At 50.9% G+C, this 22,300-nt stretch overlaps 1 protein-coding gene across 2 annotated transcripts in view; it reads left to right on the forward strand.

The window, feature by feature from the left end:
- The first annotated feature begins 73 nt into the window (after window positions 1-73).
- Window positions 74-22,300, forward strand: part of SMG6 (SMG6 nonsense mediated mRNA decay factor) — a 108,815-nt gene continuing 86,588 nt past the window's right edge. For both annotated transcript variants that reach the window (XM_065646813.1, XM_065646814.1), the window contains exons 1-8: window positions 74-180; window positions 1,423-3,184; window positions 4,714-4,906; window positions 5,617-5,727; window positions 6,459-6,565; window positions 7,774-7,852; window positions 8,809-8,919; window positions 9,583-9,795. In XM_065646813.1, coding sequence (XP_065502885.1) covers window positions 87-180; window positions 1,423-3,184; window positions 4,714-4,906; window positions 5,617-5,727; window positions 6,459-6,565; window positions 7,774-7,852; window positions 8,809-8,919; window positions 9,583-9,795 — 2,670 coding nt within the window. In that variant the 5' untranslated portion in view covers window positions 74-86. The remainder of the gene's footprint in view (window positions 181-1,422; window positions 3,185-4,713; window positions 4,907-5,616; window positions 5,728-6,458; window positions 6,566-7,773; window positions 7,853-8,808; window positions 8,920-9,582; window positions 9,796-22,300) is intronic.

The following is a 22,300-nucleotide window of genomic DNA, read 5'->3' on the forward strand; positions in this document are numbered from 1 at the left end:
GGGGGGCAACGCGCATGCGCGCCGCCGCGTTTTTGGCCCTGCGCGGCCGCCGTCCGCCCGCCCGCCCCGCCCCCGGCGGAGGGAAGATGGCGGACGGGCTGGAGCGCGTCCGCGTCTCGGCCGCCGAGCTGCGGGACATGGTGGCGGCGCAGGCCCGCGCCGCGGCTGCCGGCGGGCGAGGTGAGGTGGGGCGGCGACCGGAGGGTCGGTGGTGGGAGCTGGGAGCCGCTGCTTGCGTCTCCCCCCGCTCCCTGCAGCGGCACCTGCCCGGGGGTGTCTGGGGTCGCGGCCGCGCCCCCGCCGGGCCCGTGTCGCCCCGGACACGGTTGTCGCCCGGGTGAGGGAACGCAGAGAGCGGGGCCGCTGGGAGGCTGCGGGCTGCCCCGGGGCGGGTCGGTCCCGGCCCCTCGGGAGCTGCTGCGGTGCCGGGTCCGGCCCCGGGAGCGGCGGCTCCGGCGGGGCCGAGTGCGCGGAGCGGGGCTGGTGCCGGTTACCGGCGGGAGGGAGAAGTTGAGGAAGCGCAGCGCGTAACGGCCCGGCTGGGCCGAAACGTTCGGTGATGCGTTGGGCTTCGGCTTTGGGCTGTGCTTGCTGGTGAGTTTTTGTTCGTGGAATCATTTTGGTTGGAAGAGGCTCTCGGGATCATCGAGACCAACTATAACCTAATGTAAATCTAGCACTAACCCATGTCCCTAAAAACCTTGTCTAAACGCCTTTTAAAGCCTTCCAGGCGTTTAAACCCTTCCACTGCTGCCCTGGGCAGCCTGTTCCAATGCCTGACAGCCATTTCCAGGAAAAATTTTTTCCTAGTATCCAATCTAAACCTCCCCTGCTGCAACTTGAGGCCATTTGTTCTTGTCCTATCACTTGCTACTTGGGAGAAGAGTCCAACACCCTCCATGCTACAACCTCCTTTCAGGTAGTTGTAGAATACAGAGAGGAGCAGAAAAACATCACTGGGTTGTGAGCAAGGGGGGAAAATGCATCTCTGACTCAAAATGGTCTGTTGGCAGAGCGGGAGGACAGTTGGGGAAGGCAGCAGAAAGGCTCCTGCAGCTGCTGCTGAAAGCTGTAAAGCTATAACTTTACACCTGGTTCTTGCATGTACACGTTAAAGTCTCGCGTTGTGCTTTATCTGTAGCTTTCTCAGGTTGCTGTCCCTTTGAGCAAAACTGTTGTGGGATGTAAGTGAATCAGGCCAAGAATTTGGTCAGCATTGTTGTACTTTCTCATTTCCTACTCTTGCTGTGTGATTTCCTGTAAACCTCGACAGAGGATTTCAGGTGTGTTCTCTTGGACCTGCCCTGGGGGCATTAGGTTCTTTGCTGTTATTTAATGTTTCTCCTTGAATATTTGTCATGGTTTTTTTGTCCTTAGCTGGTTTGCGGTGGGAATAACTTTCTTCTTTCTATTTTTCCTCAGAAAACGTGAAGGAAGCGAAGGAGCCGAGGCATCGCAAGGACAACAGGCGCCCAGACCTGGAGATTTACAAGCCTGGCCTCTCCCGTCTGAGGAGCAAACTTGTGCCACCAAAACACGAGGCCTCGGAGAAGGAGTGGAGCAGAGCTGAGGAGGAGAGTGCCAGCGACAAGGGCTCTTTAGGAGGACGGGCTCCAGTCATGGAGGATTTCAGCAAAGGTGATGGCCCCAAGCAGAACGGTCCTTTGCAGGAAAATGAAGAGACAGAGACTAAAGGTGGTCTTCAGAGCCCGGAGAACTCATCCAAACAGCCTGCTGCGGATGAGTGGTGTCCCAAGACCACTAGGAGAACCAAGAAGCCGGACCAGCAGATCTACCAGCCTGGGAAACGCTTGCACTCAGCTGCTAAAGAACCGTCCCTGTGGTCAGCAGCTGAGGACATCACTAGTAAGATGGAGCAGCTGAAAATCGAGAGAGATGACGAGACTGAGAAAGGTACCGGAAAAGACAACAACAGGAAAACCAAATCAAGCAAGGAGGATAGAGAGAGCAGCCAGGCACGGGAAGGAGTCAAAGCCTCCAGGGGAGAAAAAGGAAGACGAACAGAGCGAAGCGACAGGATGAGGAGAACCAGCGATGAGGTGACACAGGGGAAACTGGGCTCCACCAAACGCTACTCTCGCTCTGACAAGCGGCGGAGCCGGTACCGCACCTGCAGCACAAGCTCAGCTGGAAGCAACAACAGTGTAGATGGAGCCTCGCTCGTGGATGGGATGGAGAGGCGACAGGAGCGTGCCAGGGAAAGAATCCGTCCTAGGAAGCAGCTCTCTGCATCCTCCACCGACTCCCTGGACGATGACAGAATTGATGAGGCCGAAGCATATGTCTCCAGCAGGAATTTGGACAAGAAGAAGCGTTCAGAGCGGAGTCGAGCTTCTAGGAGTGAGAGTGAGTGGAGCAGCAATGGCAGGGAAGTCAAGGGACCCTTTCGAGTCACGTTTGACAGCAGGACTATGAACAGGGATGTCAGCCTGGCAGATACAGATAAAAAAAAGCCCCTGAAGGCGTTTGTTGGTGGCAATGACTCAGAGACTTGCGAGGGGAGAAGCCAGAGCAGAGAGCCCCAAGGGAGGGGCCGTGGGATTCTGTTCCTCCCTGCCAACACTGACCTCTCTGCCAGCACCGCTGGCTCCCCCGAACCCGGTCACCCCGGGCCCAGGCTCCTGCTGGGCAGTGCTGGCAGTAAAGGTCCCCGAAGCCGGGGCCGAGGCGGCACTGCCCGCAGGCTGTGGGACCCGAACAACCCGGACCAAAAACCCGCCCTGAAGAGCCAAACTGCTCAGCTTCACTTCCTGGACACAGACGATGAAGTGAGCCCCACCTCCTGGGGGGAAGCCCGCCAGGCCCAGGCATCCTACTATAAGTTCCAAAACTCTGACAACCCCTACTATTACCCTCGGGCTGCAGGTCAGGGCCCTCAGTACCCTTACGGTGGGTACTCCCTGCCATATCCTATGGGTCCAAGCAACGGTGTGTACCCAGGAGCCTATTTCCCCGGGTACCCCGGCCAGGTGGGGCAGTACCTGTGCGGCCCCCTGCCCCCAGCTCCTCTGAGTCCTGAGATGGAGCAGCAGATGCGGAACATGCAACAGCAGGAGCTCAGCAAACTCCTCCGTGAGGCCGGGAATCAGGAGCAGCAGCTCAGCAATCTGCTTTCCAGAGACCGCATCAGCCCGGAGGGGCTGGAGAAGATGGCCCAGCTCAGGTTTGTGGCTGTGCTGTAGAGTGGGGTGTGTCTGAGTCATTTCCACGGTAAACTATCAGAACAATTATCCTGAAAATCAGGCTCCTTGGGCATCTGGTAGGCTGGAGATACTGGTATAGTTTCGGGCCCCTCATGACAAGAAAGACCTTGAGATGCTGGAGCGAGTTGAGAGAAGGGAACAGAGCTGGGGAAGGGGCTGGAGCACAAGTGTGATGGGAGCAGCTGAGGGACCCGGGGGTGTCAGCCTGGAGAACAGGAGCTGAGGGGAGACCTTCTGATCTCTGAACTGCCTGAAAGGAGCTTGGAGCATGGAGGGGTTTGGTCTTTTCTCCCAAGTAACAAGTGACAGGATGAGAGGAAATGGCCTCAAGTTGAACCAGGAGAGGTTTAGGTTGGATCTTGGGAACAATTTCTTCCTGGAAATGGCTGTTGGGCATTGGAACAGGCTGCCCAGGACAGTGGTGGAGTCACCATCCCTGGAGGGATTGAACAGATGTGGAGATGAGGTTCTCAGGGATGTGGTTTAGTGCCAGTTTTGGGTTAATGGTTGGACTCAATGATCTTGAGGGTCTCTTCCAACCAAAATGATTCTGTGATTCTGTGTCTCAGAGACCCAGAGATGGGGCATCGGCTCTCTGGCTTTTGATGTGCTGGAACTGTCATGTGCCAGTGGTGTGTGGGTATCGGAAGGAAACTGCAGGCAAAGATATCGTTTATCTGAGCTGGGAGCCAAGCCACGGTTTGTTGTGGTTGTGGAATTCCATGCCTGCATCACAGGGACATGAGGGAGCAGGACGAGCACCTGCTGCAGCTCTTGGGTTCTTCTTGCTCTTACTGGAGCTGGTCTCTCTCGGTTCCAGTGCTCCTCACATGCTTTCAGTATTTGCTGGGGGACTTCTGCTTCATTTTCTGCCCTCAATTCTCTGCTCTCTGATTTGCATTGTGGGCTTCAGGGGCGGTGACTGTTGGCTCGTGCTTCTGAAGCGTTGCGTGGGTTCCTGATGCTGTGTAACGTTAACGGCACCTTTGAGGCGCCAAGTAGTTTTCCTCCTGACACCCTATGACATACGACGGTCCTGTGGAAGTGGCCTGGTGATGTCAGCCAGCGAGAGGGAAGTGACACTGGTGCTCTGGAGGGTAGTTATTATAACATGGCAGCAGCAAGTTTCTGCTTGGCATCTTTCACATTTACTTGTGACCTCCATGTCTCTGGGGCTTCCCTGGAGACTTATTTTCAGAGCTGACTGGCAGCAAATTCAGCAGGTGAGCTCATTTCAGGGCTTGCGCTGTGTTTTGGGGACTTGTGCTATGGACCACAGGGTGGGATATGTCTGCTTGAAGCAAGTGCTGCTGATCAGATGGACATGTGTAAAAACATCGATTTGCCCCAGCGTACGAGCCAGCTGAACCATTGGCATCTCGTGCTTGTCGGTCGAAGAGCAGCTGGTGACTGGGGACGTGTCCTTGGCAGCTGAGGCCCAGGCTGGACAATTGCTGTTGTGTTGACTACGGATTGTGTTTTGCTGTAGGGTGGAGATGTTGCAGCTGTACGAACGGTGTATCCTGATGGATATCGAGTTCTCTGATACCCAGAACGTGGACCAGGTGCTGTGGAAGAATGCGTTTTACCAGGTGATTGAGAAATTCCGTCAGCTTCTCAAGGATCCTCTAGGGGAAAATGCCCAAGAAATTCGGAACAAACTGCTGCAGCTTCTAGATGAGGTAAGAAGAGGGAAACATCCCCAAACTCCACCACACCTTTGGGTAGAATTGGCTGGTGTTTAGAATGGGTTGGTGTCGCTGGACACACTTCTTGATCTTTCTCATATCTCTGTGCGCCTTGGGCCATGCTTATGCAAGGAAAATGCTCAGACAGATTATGATTTATTGTGGCAGGTGTAGATCCAGGTGGACATTTGTTATAATTTAAACCAGGCTTGTTTTAGTGTGTTTTACCTTCATTTGAAATTTACTTAAGCTAAAATGAAATGAATGCCCTGAAATGGAAATAAAACAGAAGCATTCCTGGAGGTTTGTGACATCTTTATCCAATTTACTTAAAAGTCATTCTGTTAAACTGTGCAGCTCAGTTTACTCTTAGTAGAAGGCAGGCTGATGGATCTGTGAGTCTGTGATCCGAGAGGATGTGTTTTATAGAAGTAGGTTGTCGGGAAGGGACTGCTGGAGAGTTTTAGTGCAACTTCCTGCTCAAAGCAGGACTCCTCAGTCGGGTTGGTCTTGATTTTGTCTGCTCAGTCTTTAAAAAAGCTGTGAGGTTGGAGATCCCCCGACCTCCTTGTTGTTTTCTGAAGAGAAACAGCCCAAACCTCAGGGAGAGGGACCTTCTTTCTTGCAGGTGGCGGGGATGGTGTGGTGATTTTGTGCTCGCCATCAGAAAGATTATAACATCCGAGTATGTGTGTGTTTTGCAGGGCACTTCTTTTTTTGATGGGCTGCTCCAGAAGCTGCAGGTGTCATACCAGTTCAAGCTAGAGGACTACATGGACGGCATGGCCATCCGCACCAAACCTCTGAGGAAAATGGTAGGTCGGCTTCCTCCTGGAGACTTCTCCTCATGTTAATCGTATACAATGTGCTGAACTCAGTGTGTTGCCCTTGCCAAGAGGCAGGCAGCTGTACTCGGAACAGATGTCCGTATGTTTGCAGGGAATCTTTCTTAGCTGTTAGAGAACTTGTTGAACCAACTCTGGTGCATTAACATGTCTTAGCTTCTTTTGCAAAGAAGAACTTTTTTTGAACCAGCTCTGTGACCAGGACTGATAAAGGGGAAGAAGCATCCCAAGGTGCCCTGGCTTTGCTTTAGGTACTGAATATCTCTTATTTCTGTCTGTGGAATCCAGAATAATGAATGATGAAAGCTCACAGTTGCGCTGCCTCCCTGGCACTTGACAGCGTATTGCCCTGAGCTCTGAGTGCAGGTGCAAGCAACAGCTGGGAATGGATATTTTAGTCCAGCTCCATTCCCAGAGAGCTGGATTTGTCTAACAGCTGTCTTCAAATTGGTCATGGCCTGAAAAACTCTTTTCTGGAGAGAGATGGGATGTTGTACAAGAGGAGGTGTTTAGGGGATTGGCTTGCCCCTGCACATGCTGAACCAGTGCCATGGAGCCTTGTCATGTCATTCTGCTGCCCTTTCGTGAGACCTTCGGTGTGTCAGTGACCTCCTCTTAGCTCTCTGCAGTCCCTGGGTGCTCCCAGCGTGCCAGCCAGGGCCGCACAGGTCCCACATGATGTGCTGAATGCTTCTTTGCAGGTGAAGTATGCTCTGATCAGTGCTCAGAGGTGTATGATTTGTCAAGGGGACATTTGCCGATACCGAGAACAAGCGAATGACACTGCAAACTACGGAAAGGCCCGCAGGTATTGTTATTCCCTGGGGAGCTGAGCACAGCTCTTCTTCTGTCTACAAGGGATGTATCTCATTTCACGCTTAAACTTGCCCCTAGCCAAAGAAATCTCTCCTGTGAATCTGAAGGATGTATTCTGGCCTATTCTGCTGTCCCAGGGAGCAAACCAGCAGATCCAGTCACCCTCCAGCCAGCTAGTGTGGAAGTTGTCCCGTGCTGATCCTGCAGCTGGGAGGGTTTGTGCTGTTGAGGCTGGCAGAATGGCTCGTGTATTTTCTGGTAGCTTTCCAGCTAGGAGAGGTTCCCATGTGTCCATATGTTCTGACTGCATCAGGAGTTACTGCGTTTGTTTCTTGTCACTCTTGTTTTTCTGATTATTTTTTTTTGGTTCGTTTGTTTTCTGGAGTAAAGACTGATGGAGGGGAGGGGGAGGCAAGTGAGCCCAGTGTAGGGGATGGAGCCCTGAAATCTGTGGAATTTAGGAGAACAGGGCAGGGAAAGCTGCCCCTTTTGGGGCCTGTGGACATCGAGGAGTGTGGTGATATCTGGAGGGGACTAGGGGAAACACAGCGGGTTCATGATGTATCTGAACAGTGTTGATGGATCTGTGTGGCATGATATAAGCCAGAGAGTGGATAATACGGTGGAGGGAAAATAGGAGAACGAAGGGATGAATGGACTGCCACCGGATGGATGCCTCTTCTTTTGTGATGATTAAGTATCTTGAAAACATTGGAAATAGAATCATAGAATCGTTTCGGTTGGAAGAGACCCTCAGGATCATCAAGTCCAACCATAACATAACTCTAGCACTAAACCATGTGCCTAAAATGAGCTAAGCAAGAAGTTTGGTCCCAGCTGCCATGGAGCTAAAAAGGTGACTGAGGGAGAAATGTTTCCTGAAGAGCCTGTTCTCTGTGCCCGAGGCTGCATGGGACACAGTGCTGGCTGGATCTGGCTAAACGCTCATCTTCAGGCTGAGCCAAGAACGTTTATTTCTGCAGCTGTACGTGCCCCCCATCTCATGCTGTGCCTCCCCAGGCTGGTGCGGCCTCGCTGCCTGTGCAGGCTCTTGCAGGCAGAGGGCACTTGTGCAAAGGGCCTGTCCCCTGCGGGACTTGGCAACATTGCAGCATGGAGGGAATTTTCACCTTTAACAGCAAGGAGGGCAGCCTGGTGTCCTTTCAGTAACTCTTTCTCTCTTGTTCTTCTCTTCTTCAGCTGGTACCTGAAGGCTCAGCAAATTGCTCCCAAAAATGGCCGCCCATACAACCAGCTGGCGCTTCTGGCCATCTACACGGTAAGATGCTCATCTGGCAAGGATGTCGCAAGCACAGGGAGAGCCTCTGGGATGGCTGTGAGATTCCATCTGGTGGAGAAAGGCATTGTTTAGGGCAGTGCTCCCAGATGTTTTTTCTTTTTTTAAAAAAAGAAACAGCTGATGGCAGGATGTGCTGTGTGGATCACAGCTGCTGTGGCTCCAGGCAGCTTTGTTAGGTACACGCTACTCCCTCAGGCTATCGGCATTTTGGGGACTGTTCAGTGGGCTGCTGAGAGTGCAGATGTTTTAAAAGTGGGCTGTGTTTTGAGTTGTGCGTGAGATTTTTGTGCTCGAGACCATGCTGCAAAGAGGATGCTGTTCCTGTTTGCCGTGTCTTTGCTGAACCTGTGGGCACTGGTCTAAGCGACATCTGAATGTGACTTTCTTAGGTTTCAGTTTTGCTGGCTGCTCCAGCCATGTAGTAAAACTTACTTCAAGGAAGGTGTGACAGCAGTTAATGGAGGTGTCAGGCTGAGACCTCTGCTCTTTGTGAAACTCCTGTGGAGTCGTTGCCATATTCATGGTAAAGTTGAAAAGAGTTATTTCCTGAGCTGTCAGGAATTCAGTATTTAAAGTGTTGTCCTTTACCGTGATGTCTGCTAAGAGACTGTTTTGTGTGAGCCGCTGGGTTGATGGTTTTTCTAGCAGTCTTGGGGCTGAAGCAGGCGAGTCCTGAGGCTGCAGCGTCACCTACCCTCCCTAACCCTGGCACAGGGCTTGTGCTTTGTACTGGTGGTTGTAGGTACCTGTGAATGTGGATGGAGAGTTCAAGGTCCTGCTTTTCATACTGTTTGTCAGCCTGTCTGTCTGTCCCAGGTGGTGTAGAGGGAGAGGCCACGTATATTTGAGGGACAGGGAAGGAGAAGTATGTGGGAGCTTGGCTCTGAATGCCCCAGAATCAGTTGCAGCTCTGAGTCTGGTTGTGTTTTTTGCAGAGGAGAAAGCTGGATGCCGTCTACTATTACATGCGCAGTCTGGCTGCCAGCAACCCCATCCTCACGGCCAAGGAGAGCCTCATGAGTCTGTTTGAAGAGACGAAACGCAAGGTGAGTCTTGGAGCTGAGCTGCGGGATGGTGCAGCTGCCTGTGCCAGTTCTTCCGTACTGGAGAGCTGTGGAAGAATCCAGAGAGGAGGGTGGTGGGGCTTTTGGACTTGGAGTCACCGCTTACCTACTTCTAAGAAATTCCATGTTGAGAGTCAGATGAGAGACACAGTCTTCAGAATTACGGTGTCCTTTCTGCCTCTCCTCAGACTCCTTTTGGAGTTGTTTGGGCAGCTGAATCTCTTGTTTCTGGTTCAAAAACTGTAAAACAGCTAAGCTCAGAGAGGGCTGTAGGTTGCTGTGGTTTGCAGCATGGCCTTGGCATGTAGCATGATCATCGCGTTATCCCAAAGGTGCCCCACAGGGGTAGGCAAGAGAGGCTGAAGTCCCTTTGTGCCCTAGAGGGTCACCCCAAATCAAAGATGCAGCACATTGGCTGCCACGCGCTGCTAGAACTGGACACAGCTGCTCTTGGCGTGGGGCAGCTGGAGTTGAAAACCTCTCACCCGCACTGTCCTATAGCATCAGAAACTAAATTCCGGACCTGTCAGTGAGTTACTGTGGTTCTGAAGCAAGGGGAAGGGCTAATCTCTCCATGTAATTGAAATTATATACTTTTCCTGAACTGTGATCCCTGGGTGATCTGAATCTGTCCTGTCTCCCCAGGCTGAGCAGATGGAGCAGAGAAAACATCAGGTGCTGGATCTGAGCCCCAGCTGCCGGGGGAAGGGCAAGAAGCCCACATTGCGACAGGTTGGAGATGATGCCACGCGGCTGGAGATCTGGATCCATCCTTCACACCCCCGCTCCTCCCAGGGCCGCGAGTCCGGCAGGGATTATGAACAGGACAACGGTCTTGGGAACCTCAGCCCCAGCGACGTGAGTACTGCAGGAGGCGGCAGTTGGCTTTGGTGTCATGTGTTTGGAATGCAGTGGAATGACACTGGATCTGTTTTGCTTTCCTGTTGCTAAATTTTCCAGTGTTTTGGCTTCCCCTATGGGAGCTGTGCCTGGGTCAGGCTGCGGAGCTGGTGACCTCGTGCCTCTCATGTTTAAGGCATGTTGTTACCATCCATTTCTTGGCAGTGCGTGCTGGCGTGGCTGATCTGGAAAAGGAGAGGCACAAGCAGAAGCAGCTGTAAAATGCCTCTGCTGAGGGCTCTAACTTGGGTGAGGTTGCTAGTGGGAAATGAGGTCAGATGCTGCAGACCAGGGTTAACAGTGACCCTGCAAGCTCGGAGGCTTGTTCTGGAAATGGATCACTTGTCCCAGTGCCAAATGGTTGGAGGTTCGCACTGGAAATGTGAAAACTGTGGGTTCAATTTCCATTATAGGTGTTACATTTGTATTACCTGTTCTGCTGAGAGGCCAGATTAGTGCTTTTCTTTTGCAAGGATTTAAAAGAAAAAAAAAAAGACAGCGTCTCCCAAGGCTATTGGAGCTGTGTACCTTGTGAGAGGAGCCTGTGAACTCTGTCAGGCAGAGGAATGCAGGCATAGGCAGTGGTGGTCGGGAGCTCATCCTCTAGGAATCCTTGTGCTGCTTTGGCACATGTGGCTTGCAGGAGAACTTGCCAGGGAGCTCTGGGCTGCCTGTCCTAAAATGGCTGTTAAGGATGTGAGTTTAGCAGAGCTGGGAAGACCTTCTCCACACACTGCAGGGCCCAGAGCTGCTCAGACACAGTTGCACTTTTAGAACTCATGTGTGACTTCAGCTGGGTGGAACTGGGGTGAAGTCTTGAAGCTTTGAAAGATAAGCTCTGGCACACAGCTGCAGCATTTTTAAGACGTTACTGCCCGTGGTTGTTTTCCCTCTCCTCAGCTTCTCTTCTGGAGACCTTTGCTTCCTCAGCATCGTTGAAAGGAACGTGCCAAGCTTTAGCCTCTCCATAAATCGTTGATGAAGATGGTTTGACATAAGATGCTGTGAGTGTTTTTGAGGCACTAGGGGTTTCTCTTTCACAGTGCTCCCATGTGAGGCGGTGTAACGGCTTAGCAAAGCGAGGGCTGGTGATGTCTCCTTGTTAATTATAGTGCAATGCTGTTTGCTAGAGCTGGCCCTTGGTCTGTTCACTGGGGGGCTGTGCTCTCTGAAGTGCAGGTCACTGCCAATGCCTGTACAAATTGTGTGTCTGATTATTACCATTAGTCTTGATTTCTTCATCTGTTTGAAATGTTGGCTCGTTGAAAGCATGAGCTTTCTGATCGTGGAGAGGCTAGACGATCAGAAATTTAATGCCAAAAGGGGGGAGCTGAGGATGCAGGTTCAGGCACTGCTGTGGTGATGCGCTTCGCTCGTGTTGGCACAACTGCTGATGAGACCGTAATGTGGCTGTCTCACCAAACCGATCTGCACTGAAAATAACCGGGTGACAAGGAAACCTTAAGCCCGTGTCTCTGCCAAAGCTCCTATGCTGTGAAGCTGTGGGCTGGATAAAGACAGCAGCTTTTCGGGAAGCTCTGGACTCCTCGCTGCTTGAAGCTACAGCCTCTCACCCTCTGACTCGCATCTCTGGGTGGTGTCTCCTTCGGAAAGGAGCGCAGCAGCCTGTGCGTTGCCACGGTGTGGCACTGTTTGGCCTCGCAAGGTCCCTGCCCGCACCAGGGACAGGCAGCAGCCCTGGTCCTGGCAGCCCCTCTGCCCCACGTCCTGTGGACGGGAACAGCTCTTCTCCCAGGGGACATGTGCCAGCGCTTACGTGTCATTTGGGGGAAATGAGTCTAAGCTGTGTCGCCGCCTTCTTGTTCCCTTCCTTGACAGCTTTAGCCCTTGAAAAGGCTGAGATGAGCCGTGTTCTTTTGTTTGTACTGACAGCTCTGCTCTGCAGGTAGCTCCTTGGGCATCAGTCTTTATGGCAGCTATTTCTGGGCCACAGAATAGAATTTTGCAGGGTAGAATGGGAAAGTGTTCAGCTTTCAGAAGCAGATGCAACACCACCACAAGTGTAGACCCTGACTGCACTGGACACATACTGGGCAGAGGTGTAGGAGAGAGGCTCTTGCTTCAAAGCCAGCCCGAGCCAAAGGTATTTTTACTGTGGAGATGCTGTTCATTGGTGACAAGAAATTGGTTTGGGATGTTTTCTGTCCTCAGTGAGCGCTTGCTTAATTGTGCAGACAGGTGCCAGTCCTGTGACGTGGCACACGTGGCAGGGAGATGCTGAACAATTTCCTCTCCCAGGAGCTGCTGATGCGCACGCTGTCCCTGTCGGCGAGCAGTGTGTCTGCTCAGCACATGCTTACACATCTCCTCTCGGTGCTGACTTCATTTTTTCTTCTGTAGCCGTGTACAAAGACACATCATTACTTTATTTAAGGGTTAGGAGCCAACTGGATGCAGTTAGTGAAGTGTGATGGCAAGTCTGCAGAAGGCCAGCTCTCACTGCGGCCGTTGCTGTGACGAGGAGAGGTGACATGCAGTGTTGACACTTTGCCCTGGCACTCTGTGGTTAGGTAGAGGCTTGGCATAGCTGCTGCTTCCACAGTTTACTACATCATGTTTTCTAGGAAGATGCAGAACTGGAAGAATGGACCATCTGTCCGCACCGAGGGGCACGCTCCTCCTTCTGGCCCATTCCTCCGTATCTGGACTTGGTGCTGCTGGCACCGAGCGCGTGGGACAGTTTCAAAGCAAGCTGAAGGAATGTTTGGGTTGCAGGCTGCCTGTTTCGTGCATCAGGTTTTGTCCGTTATGCCCACAGTCTTCTGGGGTTTCATTCTGTGAGTGGCTGTTCTCTGTGGTTTCTTTGCGTGTTTCTGGGTGTGCAATGGCAGGAGAGTCCAGGCTGAGCCAGTGCCCTGATTACCTGACAATATTGGGTCACTTTGTGTAGGATTCCAATCAGAACTGCATAAAAGGAGGCTGAACCAATGAGCTTGTGTTGCTTTTTTAAAAACAGCTGGATAGGGCAAAGTGAGCTGAAGAGCTGAGTCTCTGCCATTTCTTCTCTGCCACTGGTTTCACTTGCTGTGGGTCTCTATTGATCTTAAATCTGATAGCTTACTGCGCAGACAGTGAATTGGTAAAGTAAACAGGGCAAATGTGCTGTCAGCCTCTTGAGAAAGTGTTAATATTACACTGAGTTTGAGATTTTAATCACCCCTGTCAGGAAACGCTGAGTTAAGGTTCCCACAGTTGCTGTTGCCTGCGCTCTGCAGTGGATATTTCCTCGTGTTATCACACGACGTGTGTGCACTAATGAGGATTACTCCATCACTGCAGCTAAGATGAGGAAAGAGAGCTTTTCCCTTGGCACAACAGTCACACCAGTAATTGAATAATTCTTCTCTCCAGATGTCCGAATACTTCAGCATCATTACAGAATTAAGTCTAGCCTCTTTGTGAGAGGTCAGTCTTGTAGAGCCATCAAAAGTTTGGTAGGGCCACCCAAAAAGCTCTTAGAAAAGCTAAGGCTGGAGTCAAGATCTGCTGTCTCAGCCCTGCGCGTCGACTGCAGGAACCTTCCCGTTTCTCAGGCTGGGGGTTTCTCGGCCACTTTGCTCCATCAGCCCGTCCTTTGCTGGGACCAGTCACATGCGGGAGTGCCGGTGACTTGTGTTCAGAGCTGAGGTCGCCTTGATGTCATCACCCGTGGTCCCTACGAGCTTCTGGTTTGTTAAAAGGCTGTTGTGGTGTGAGGTGGGCGCCTGTGAGCATGGCCCGACTTTGCTCGTGCAAATATACCATAGAGGCAGCCCTGTTTACTGCGAGCAGCTCCCTTCACACTCAGCTCTTTTCTCACCTTGTTACTCTTTTTCCGTTACACGTGACGAGAAATAAGTGACAGGCAACAGTGGAAATGGTATATTGCTATAATGGTGGTTGTTCTTCCATATAGGTGCGTGGATAAGAAGCTGCTTGAGGAACTCATTGTTTCTGGAGTGTCTGTCCTGAGTCTGCCGGGCTGTTGGAGCGTTTCTCCACGCTGCCAGCGTGGCTGGGTGGTTTTCCTCAGGACAGTGAGAGACTGACCTTTTCTGAACAGACTCATTAATAATCGCTGCTGGGCTTCCCCATTCGCTACCTCCGTAGTGTCAGGTGGGCAAAGTGCTCAGAATGGTCCTTTTTTAGGAGCCTCTGATCTGGAAGATAAATCCAGGCAGCTGGGGCTGTGCCTCTGGTTTAGATGGGCAGCGTGGAAGTGCAGGTGTGCCTGCATTCCCCCCACTGCCAGGACATGTCCCCCCCAAAGGGTGACCCTGCAGGCTGCAGATGATACCCCAAAGGCCTGTGCTGACTCTTGCCTGCTTTCAGGTTTTTTTTACCCAACACTGTGTCTGCGCAAAGAGTGGAGGGGATGGAAACCACCAGACCAGCAGTTCCCGGAGATGCCCAGCGGGTGTTTCTACTGAAACCATTTCTCACACCTGTTAAACATCTGAGCTGCACCAGAGCAGTGGCATAGGTGTGTCCCCAAAGGGAGGGGACACACGAGAGAGCGTCCCCTCGGTGGTTCTCTGTGCACGAGCTGGTAGCAAGATATACACAAAGTCTTACAGTGAGGCCTTGGGTCAGGCTGCCATCTGTGCCTTGTGTTAAAGTCGGGAAGTTTGTCTCTTGCTACGGTTAGGTGCTCCATTGTACGTGACATGAGTGATCCCATCTGTGGTCTGTTGTATTTTGGTCTGTCCTGGTTGTCACAGGAAGGCAGAGCTTCCCCTCCAGCCTGTTGCTGTATTCAGTCCATAGCTCTGCAGCACTGCGAGCCTCTGCTGAGCCTCCCTGCGGCACAAAAAACAGGCAGAGAAGCTCTCAGGGATGGGAATGGCACCACCAATCAGCTCTCCCTCCTTATTTCCATCCTTTATCCACCACCCACCTGAAAAAGCAGCGAGAGATGTTGCATCCTGAATTTGTGTGGCCAAAGCGAGACCCGAGAGGGAGAAACCTGGAGTTCCCTCTGTCCTGCCTCCTTTCCTCACCCCGCGAGCTCATGGGAGCCCGTCGGGTTTGGTTACTCATTCGTGGAGGTCAGGACTAGGTCTGGGTTTTTTTTCCCTTTGTGTTTAGGAAACGGTTTACAAACTGTTTTAAGCACGGGGGAGCTAGTGGCGTGTGAAAGAGGCTTCTCAGCCTCTTTACTGCTGGACTCGCGTTCATTCTCTGCCTTGCCTCGTTTTCTGTAATCTCTTTCTCGGTTGGCAGCGTGAGTGTTTCTCAGTGCTTTCCCCAGCCTGCAAACCCCTCTGCCTCCTAATATGACCTCGGTCACCAAACCACCTTGGGGCTTTATTTTTACTCTAGCCGTTTCGTTTCACGTGGTAAGGTTTTGTTTCTTTCCCCTAGCAGTGAGAAGGCTTCTCTGCGGAGGAAGTAAAAGAGTGCCAGGCTGCAGTTGAAACTGGTTAAACACTAAAACCACACTCCTAGCCTCTCTGGGTTTGAGACGTGACATTCAGCCATGCAGCTTAGTGCTGGCTTTTTTTTTTGCCTGCCAGTTGTGCACCCTCCCTGCACTTTTTTTAATAAACGCTGGTTTTTTTAGTTTAAAATGCTGCTAAAAAATAATCTCAGCTGAAGTTCCTGCATTAGTGATCCTACAAGAAATGCCGTTGCCCCTTGCCTGGGCTCATGATCTGCCGTGGTTGCACAGTGCTGCTCCACTGAAGCTCCCAGAGCTCAGTTTTACCGATTTAGCCTGTGCATGCATGTCGTGTAGAGCCCACATATTGCTTGCCAGCGCAACTTGACCTTTTGTCACTACCCAGAAAGTGAAGGCTGAGCTATCGGTAAGAGTTTCCAGAAGTCGGTGTTGATATTTTTTTTTTTTTCCTTTTCTTTTTAGACTATATTGGTGGTTTTATTTAAGTGTGAAGAACAAGGCAGGGACTAATATCACTTGAATGGGAAAGACACTGACATGTTCTCCTTCCGGTAACAGGCATCTGGTGCTAATTAATGTGTGTAGAAGTATCGAGGTGGATCAGAGGTGGGAGCGCTACAAGGACATCAATGGCTTGTGCCTGTGTGAGGGGCTCTGCTGTATCCCACTGCTCAGAGAGACTGCGGTCAGGGGGGCGAGACTTCAAGTTTCAACAAGCTTCTTATACTCTAAACCCAAGTACAGTCATCCAGAAACCACCTTTCCCTGTCAGTCACTCTTTCCTCATTTCCTCTCCTGCTGGTGCTGATCAGCCGGGGATTTGTGTGTAACCAAACCCCCTCCTGGTGCTGCACATCAGGCATTTCTCGTGGCGGTGGGTTTGATGCTGTGGGGTGATGTTGGAAGGGAGAGTTTGCACTTTGGATGAGAATATTGCCAGAATTGGCGGTACGGGTAAAGGAAGTAAAATGCCTAATAGCAGGGTTGGGAAATTTCCCAGAGCGGTGATTTGTCTCAGTAATTTTTTTTTTTTTTGTTAGTCTAACCTTGATCTTTGTCCGAAGTTGGCCCAGGCCAACTTTTTCTGCTGTCTGCTATATGCTTTTTTGGGGGGGGATGGGCACCTCATATTCCACAGCCAAACCTCTTAATTCTGCCACGGAGAATGTTTATTTCTCTTTGATATTGAACGAGCCATTTCCAGACAGGCTTCGTATCCACTGTGGAGGTGGATATTAGGAAAGAAACTTCCTTCCGGAGGATCAGGGAGTGGAACCTGCTGGAATCTGTGTCATTTCCTCTGTCCTTGGCTCTACTCTTCGTCCCCAGCAGATTTCTTTGCTGCGTGATTCGCAATGGAGAGGGATATGCCTTCACACCCTGGGTTGTGCTGCCCAGGTAGGAGAGAAGGCTCCAAAACTGCTCCGGGGATGCAACAAGGTGCAAAATTACCTCCAGGTTGTAGGAGCTTTGCGCACGGGCTGGCTGGGAGCGGCTGCCGTTATCCCAGCTGGGAGAGCAAAGGTTGCGTGCGATAATGCTGTCATCCTTCTGGAAAGCTCTGCCTTTGCTCAGCCTGTCGTCCAAATGTCTTCTCTGTTGGCCTAACTCCATCCCAAGCCTTTCAGGGTTAGAACTCTTCAGTCTTCACCTTTCTTAATTTCTCGTATTATCTCTCTCCTTTGTGCTTCAACCCCACAAATAATGTACTCCGGAGCAGTGAAGAAGGCTGACAACACCCTGAGCTACATTAACAGGAGATCTCTTGTGACCAGAGCTCATCACACGTTGCTCAGTGTCAGTTTTCTGTCACAGGAAGGGGATGCTGTCTACTCCTGGCAAGTGGTACGTGTTTAAGCTGGGTTTTTTTGCTGATTGTGGCTGCTTCAGCATGTGGCCTCCTCCTTACCTGCTGTCCAGAGAACGGCTCTGCTTGGGTCGTCTCCTGTTCTGCGCTTAACCAGCTGCAGCCTGGAAGAGCTGAGCTTGTATCCTAAATGACCTGCAGCACCAGAGCCAATTTGTACAAAGTTTTGTGTTGAAAGTTAACTTGATATCTCAGCTGAGGACTCTCTGGCATGTTTGCATAGATTCATAGAGTTTATAGCCAGCAGGGACCATTAGATCATCTAGTCTGATCTCCTGTATATCGCAGATCCTTAAATTTCACCCTGCTACTCCTGTATGAAGCCAAATAACTTGTGTTTGGCTAAAGCAAAACTTCCAGAAAGACATCCAGCCTTGAGAATCCACCCTTTTCCTGGGGAGTTCATTCCAGTGGTAATCGCACTGGTTCTGAAACACTTACACCTTGTTTCCAGAGTGAATGTTTCCAGTTTGTTCTTGTGCTTTGCTATTCCATGTAACGAGCCCTTAAGTACCACGGAGGCACTTCACACCCTGCGATCAAATCGCCTCCCAGTCTTTTTTGATACACTAAACAGATTGAGCTGTTTGAAGGTTTTCACTGCAAGACATCATTTCTAGCCTTTGAATCACTTTTATGGCTGTGGTTGGTGTGTGTTTTTTTTTTTTTGACCCTTGCCAATTTTTCAGCATCCTTTTTGAAATAAGAGCACTAGAACTGGATGCAGGATTTCAGTGTCAGCCTCGCTGGTGCCGTATATAGATGTAAATGTGCTGTCCAGTGCTCTGCTCGTACATCTAAGGGATGCGTTAACCCTTTTTACTGGACTTTGCATTGGAATTTAGCTACTGTAGTCCCTAGAGCCTCTCTGCAGAAGCTGCCTTGGGCACAGTCTCCTGGAGATTTAATCTGACATAGTGCCAGAGGCACAAAATGACGTTTGATGCTGGAAAATCGCAGATTTTGAAGCTATTATAATAACCTTGTGGCTTTAGCCATCGTTATTGCTCCTTTCGCCTTTGCGTTACGGGCAGTTTGACAGCAGAATTTTCTTTCAGTTCGTTGATTAAAAGCATTGGCAGTGAGTCTCTACCAACCTCTTTCCATCCAGTTCAGTGATGGTCCCTGAAGACCGCTGCTTTTTCAGGGCTTACTGAATCAGTTTTTAATCTCTTTAATGGTAATATATTTTTCAAGAATGTTGCGTATTACTAATTCATAGAAACCAAACTTAGATACAGTTTTGGTTGGAAAAGAAATAACACGCACATAAATATTCTATTCGACCTGTTTTCCTTAAATTAAAACTTCTGCTAGTAAATTTGTTATTAAATAATGCTGAATTTATTTATAGGTCAGATATTTGTTTTGGAGCCAGTCAAGTTACTACTGCTTGATTTTTACATTATTAAAGTGCATAGTTTTCTTGCTTATGTGTCTCATCTCACCTGCTCCCTGCAGTGATGAAGGAAAAAATCAAAGCTCATTGGTTTTGCTGAGTTGCTTCCTAAATGCCTCTCTTTCTCTTGCTGGGTTGCTGACTTGTAACTCTTACAACCATGAGAGATGTTGTGGAGCTGGAGCTGCTGCCCTGCAAAAGATGAGGAAGCTGCAGGAGTGTCTCAAGGTCTCTTTACCTGTAAATTAATTTTGTGTGCCTCAAGGCCACGGTACATCAGGGTTCCCTCTTTATTCTGTGTCATAGCAAATTGGATTTGACATTTGTGCAGCGCCTGATATTGAGTATTCAGGACTCTTACTGGAATTGCTTCCAACGTTATAGAAATTAATCCGGTTCAGGGCAGGACATTGTGACTGCTGAACAGAAACCTGCATGTGGAAAGAAGGAGCCAAGGCGAGCTCAGTATCCATTTGTGGTTGCAGGTGGTATATGAAGAGGAATGATTACAGTAATTAGCCCAACTGGAATTTGCCCACAGCTCTGTGGGTACTTTGTAAATACTGCAAAAATGCCAGACAATCTTAATAGCCCTTTTGTCTCTTCTCCTTTGTGTAGGTAGCCTTTTGCACCAAACACTTCCCACCAGCACTTTACTGTTACAGGTGCAATTGCAACAGCATCAAAAAACCAACCTCCTGCTGGTATCTTGCCAGTCGAGCCCACTGCAGCATCCTGGGCTTTTCAGGAAGCTGTGTCAGTGCTCGGTGTTATTTCAGTGAGATACTGCTGTGGAAAACACCTGCCAGAGCTGAGCCTTGCAGCTTTGGGACGGCGTGGGATAAAGGCTCGGGCTCCGGTTTGTAAGGCTGGCTCCAGGGCAGGTGGAAAACAGGAATAATCTTAATAATTAACATGGTTCATCTAGCCCTTGAGCTGCGAGTGAGAATGTGGCATGGTTTGGGTGCTGGGATGTTATTTAATACTTGGGATGAGTATGGTACGTGTTTTGGAGCAGAGCTGTGTGGCTCTGTGGTCTGTGTCCCAGCCCATTGTCACTGAGCAGACCCCTGGACCCAGGAGAACGTCCCGCTGTGCTCCAGTCCCTTCACGCCGGTGGAAACAGTGCGTTTGTTACAGGCAGTTTTGCATCTGGTCTCTTGATTAATGGGCTTGTCTTTTGCAGCCTATTTTGACTCTGACACCACTTTCTGCTCCACAGATGCTTTGCTGATGTTGAAGAAAGTTTGCCTCCCTTGATAAAGACCAGATCCTGAAATTTACTTCCAAACCTGAAGTAACAATTTTTAACTTGAAACACTTTTTCCCCAGGAGTGGCCGCTCCAGAATCCTTCCCTTATTTGGTGCCTCCTTCACAGCTGGGACTGATGCTCAGGTGCCAAAGCTTTGTGAGCTCCTCGCCGTGAGCCAAATGGGTCTGTGCTGGGTTTGAACGTGGCAGCTCCGTGTCCCATTGTGGATCGTGGTATTGCTTGTCCTGTGCACCCCGGTGACATTTCCAGTGCTCCTGTGCTGGGGTGGGAGACACGTTTTCAACCCTTTTTGGTCGGTCTCTTGAGGCTGGGTCTCGCTTTCGTCTTTTCTGGCTCAAGACATGACAAACCTTTCCTGAAGCTGTCTGACAGCCTCTGTTCTGCGTGCTGTCAGGCCGTGCTCCGCGTGGCCTCACGCTGATTTGAGCTGGCTGTTCCAGGGCCGTTGCTATCTCGGCGCTCAGCTGCTTCGCGAGAGGTTTGTTAGTCACTGTTGATTTCTTCCATGGTAACAAATCCAGTTTGGTTGGCAGCGCGGTGTGTGAATGCTCCCTGAGCAGCAGTGGGCCGCTTCCTCTGGTGAGGTTGCCTCTTCCCAGGTGGATTTAGTCTGTCTGCACATGCTGACTCATGACAGCCCAAACAGCTGTTTTCAGCTTCAGGCACTACTGTGTGCGGGGACCCCTTCTTCTTCTTGACAGCTGGTTTGTTTTTATAACTAATGCCTTCACTATATGCTCATAACTTCCATATCTGTGATGCCCACTTTTCAACTGGAAGGGCCAAAAATCCATTTTTTGACATAGTTTCATTGTTGTATAAGCCTTGCTTGGTGGGCTCTTCCCAGGTGACCAACTGGGACGAGCCAGATTTGCTTCCCCATCCCAAGGAGCAAACCTGTCTGCAAAGGGCAGCGCTGCGAGTGCGCAGGGAGCCCTGACATGGGCAGAAGGACCATTTTTGGGAAACTTGGACTGCACAGGGAGCGAGGTAAAGGCAGAGAGTTGTCACAGTTCTTGTGCTGGGACCATGAGGGTGGTGAGCACGCTGGCAAGGCTGTGGGGAAGCGTTCCTCTCCACCGTGCAAATGCAGAACAGCAGGTGAGGGGACTTCCTTCTCTCTGCCCCGAATCCGGGCAGCTCGGTGGAAGTCACTGTTTCCCTCTTGGCGTGAGAAGCAGTGTTTGACAGGGGGAGAAGGGAGGGCTCCCGGAGACTGAAGGACAGGTGAGTCACTAGAGAAGGAGTCATTCAGAGAGAAGCCCAGTCAAAGCAGCCCGTGGCCTTAGCATGAACTCGGAGATGAAAGGTCCAAAGTTAAGTGATGAGCTCATCAAAACCTTGAGGCTGTGAGAGAAAAAGTGATGAAAGGAGCACAAGAGGTGCCTGCTTGAGATGCCACAGTGCTGGGGCACACAGGTCTCTGCCTGGGCTTGCTGGGTTCATGCTTAAGTTGGCAAGAGGTATGAAGTGTGCTTCTTTCCTAGAGGCAGGTATCCTGCTTCCTTTTAAAAAGAATATTATACGTATATATATGCACATATCTATGTCCCAGTTCAGCACTGGTTCCGGTGGAGCGTGACTGGTTACTCCTTGGGATTGTGAGTGAAAAGGCTGAGCATGAAACTTGCTCTGAGAAGATGGGGGTGAAGCCGAGGTCCTGGCGAGCCCTCCCGGAGCCGAGCGCGGGCGTCACTTCCCATTCAAGGTGGGGAGTTTTGGTTCTCCCCCGCTGCTGGTCAAGCGGCGCGGGGATTGCAGGGTGAGGGCACCTGGGACTGCGGGTGAATGTGGGCCTTGGAGAAAAACTTCTGCCCCAATTTCTTCTTTTCCCCCACGTGCAGCTCTGCTGATCAGCGTGGCGACAGGCTTTCCACTAGAGATGGATCAGGCCACGAGTTTTTTTCTGTATCCCCCATCAGAGAGCCCAGAGCATGGACCCCTTCTCCAGCTCTTGCCCACCACCCCGGCAAGGCTCAGACTTGTTCGGCTGTGTCTCTGTCAGGATATGTGATTGTGGGCTGGAGCTGCGGAGCTGGTCACAAACCAGCTTTCTACCTCCTGGAAAAAAAAAAGTACGTGTTAACCGTTTTGAGCTCTGAGCTGCCTTGGTGTCCTAAGGAGAGTGGTGGAGAAGCGGCTCTATCAGACTTTGCTGACAGAGTGAATAAAGGCTTTGCTGTGCTGTCCCAGTATTCCCCAGTCTCTTCTGGGTTTCATCCGCAGAGTTAATAAAATGGTGGCAAATAAAGTTGAGTTCCAGTGGAAAGGGCTCTTTAGGGCAGCAGTAAAATAGTGAGTAAGCAAGAACCCCTTGCTGCGGGGGCCAGTTTAATTGGTCTGGCTTGTTTTATGAGGCAGGTTTTATGTTTAAACTCGCACATGGCCCAGGAGCGACTCTGCAGCAGGGCATCATTCTCCTGCATGGGTCCTCCGGGAATGCAGCCCGGGTTAATTACACCTCGCCGAGCAGCTGGCGTAAGTCATGGCGTGAGCCGAGGGGTTCAGCAGATGAGGGTGGA

Source organism: Caloenas nicobarica, chromosome 17, assembly GCF_036013445.1.
Source record: "Caloenas nicobarica isolate bCalNic1 chromosome 17, bCalNic1.hap1, whole genome shotgun sequence".
Lineage (NCBI taxonomy): Eukaryota > Metazoa > Chordata > Aves > Columbiformes > Columbidae > Caloenas > Caloenas nicobarica.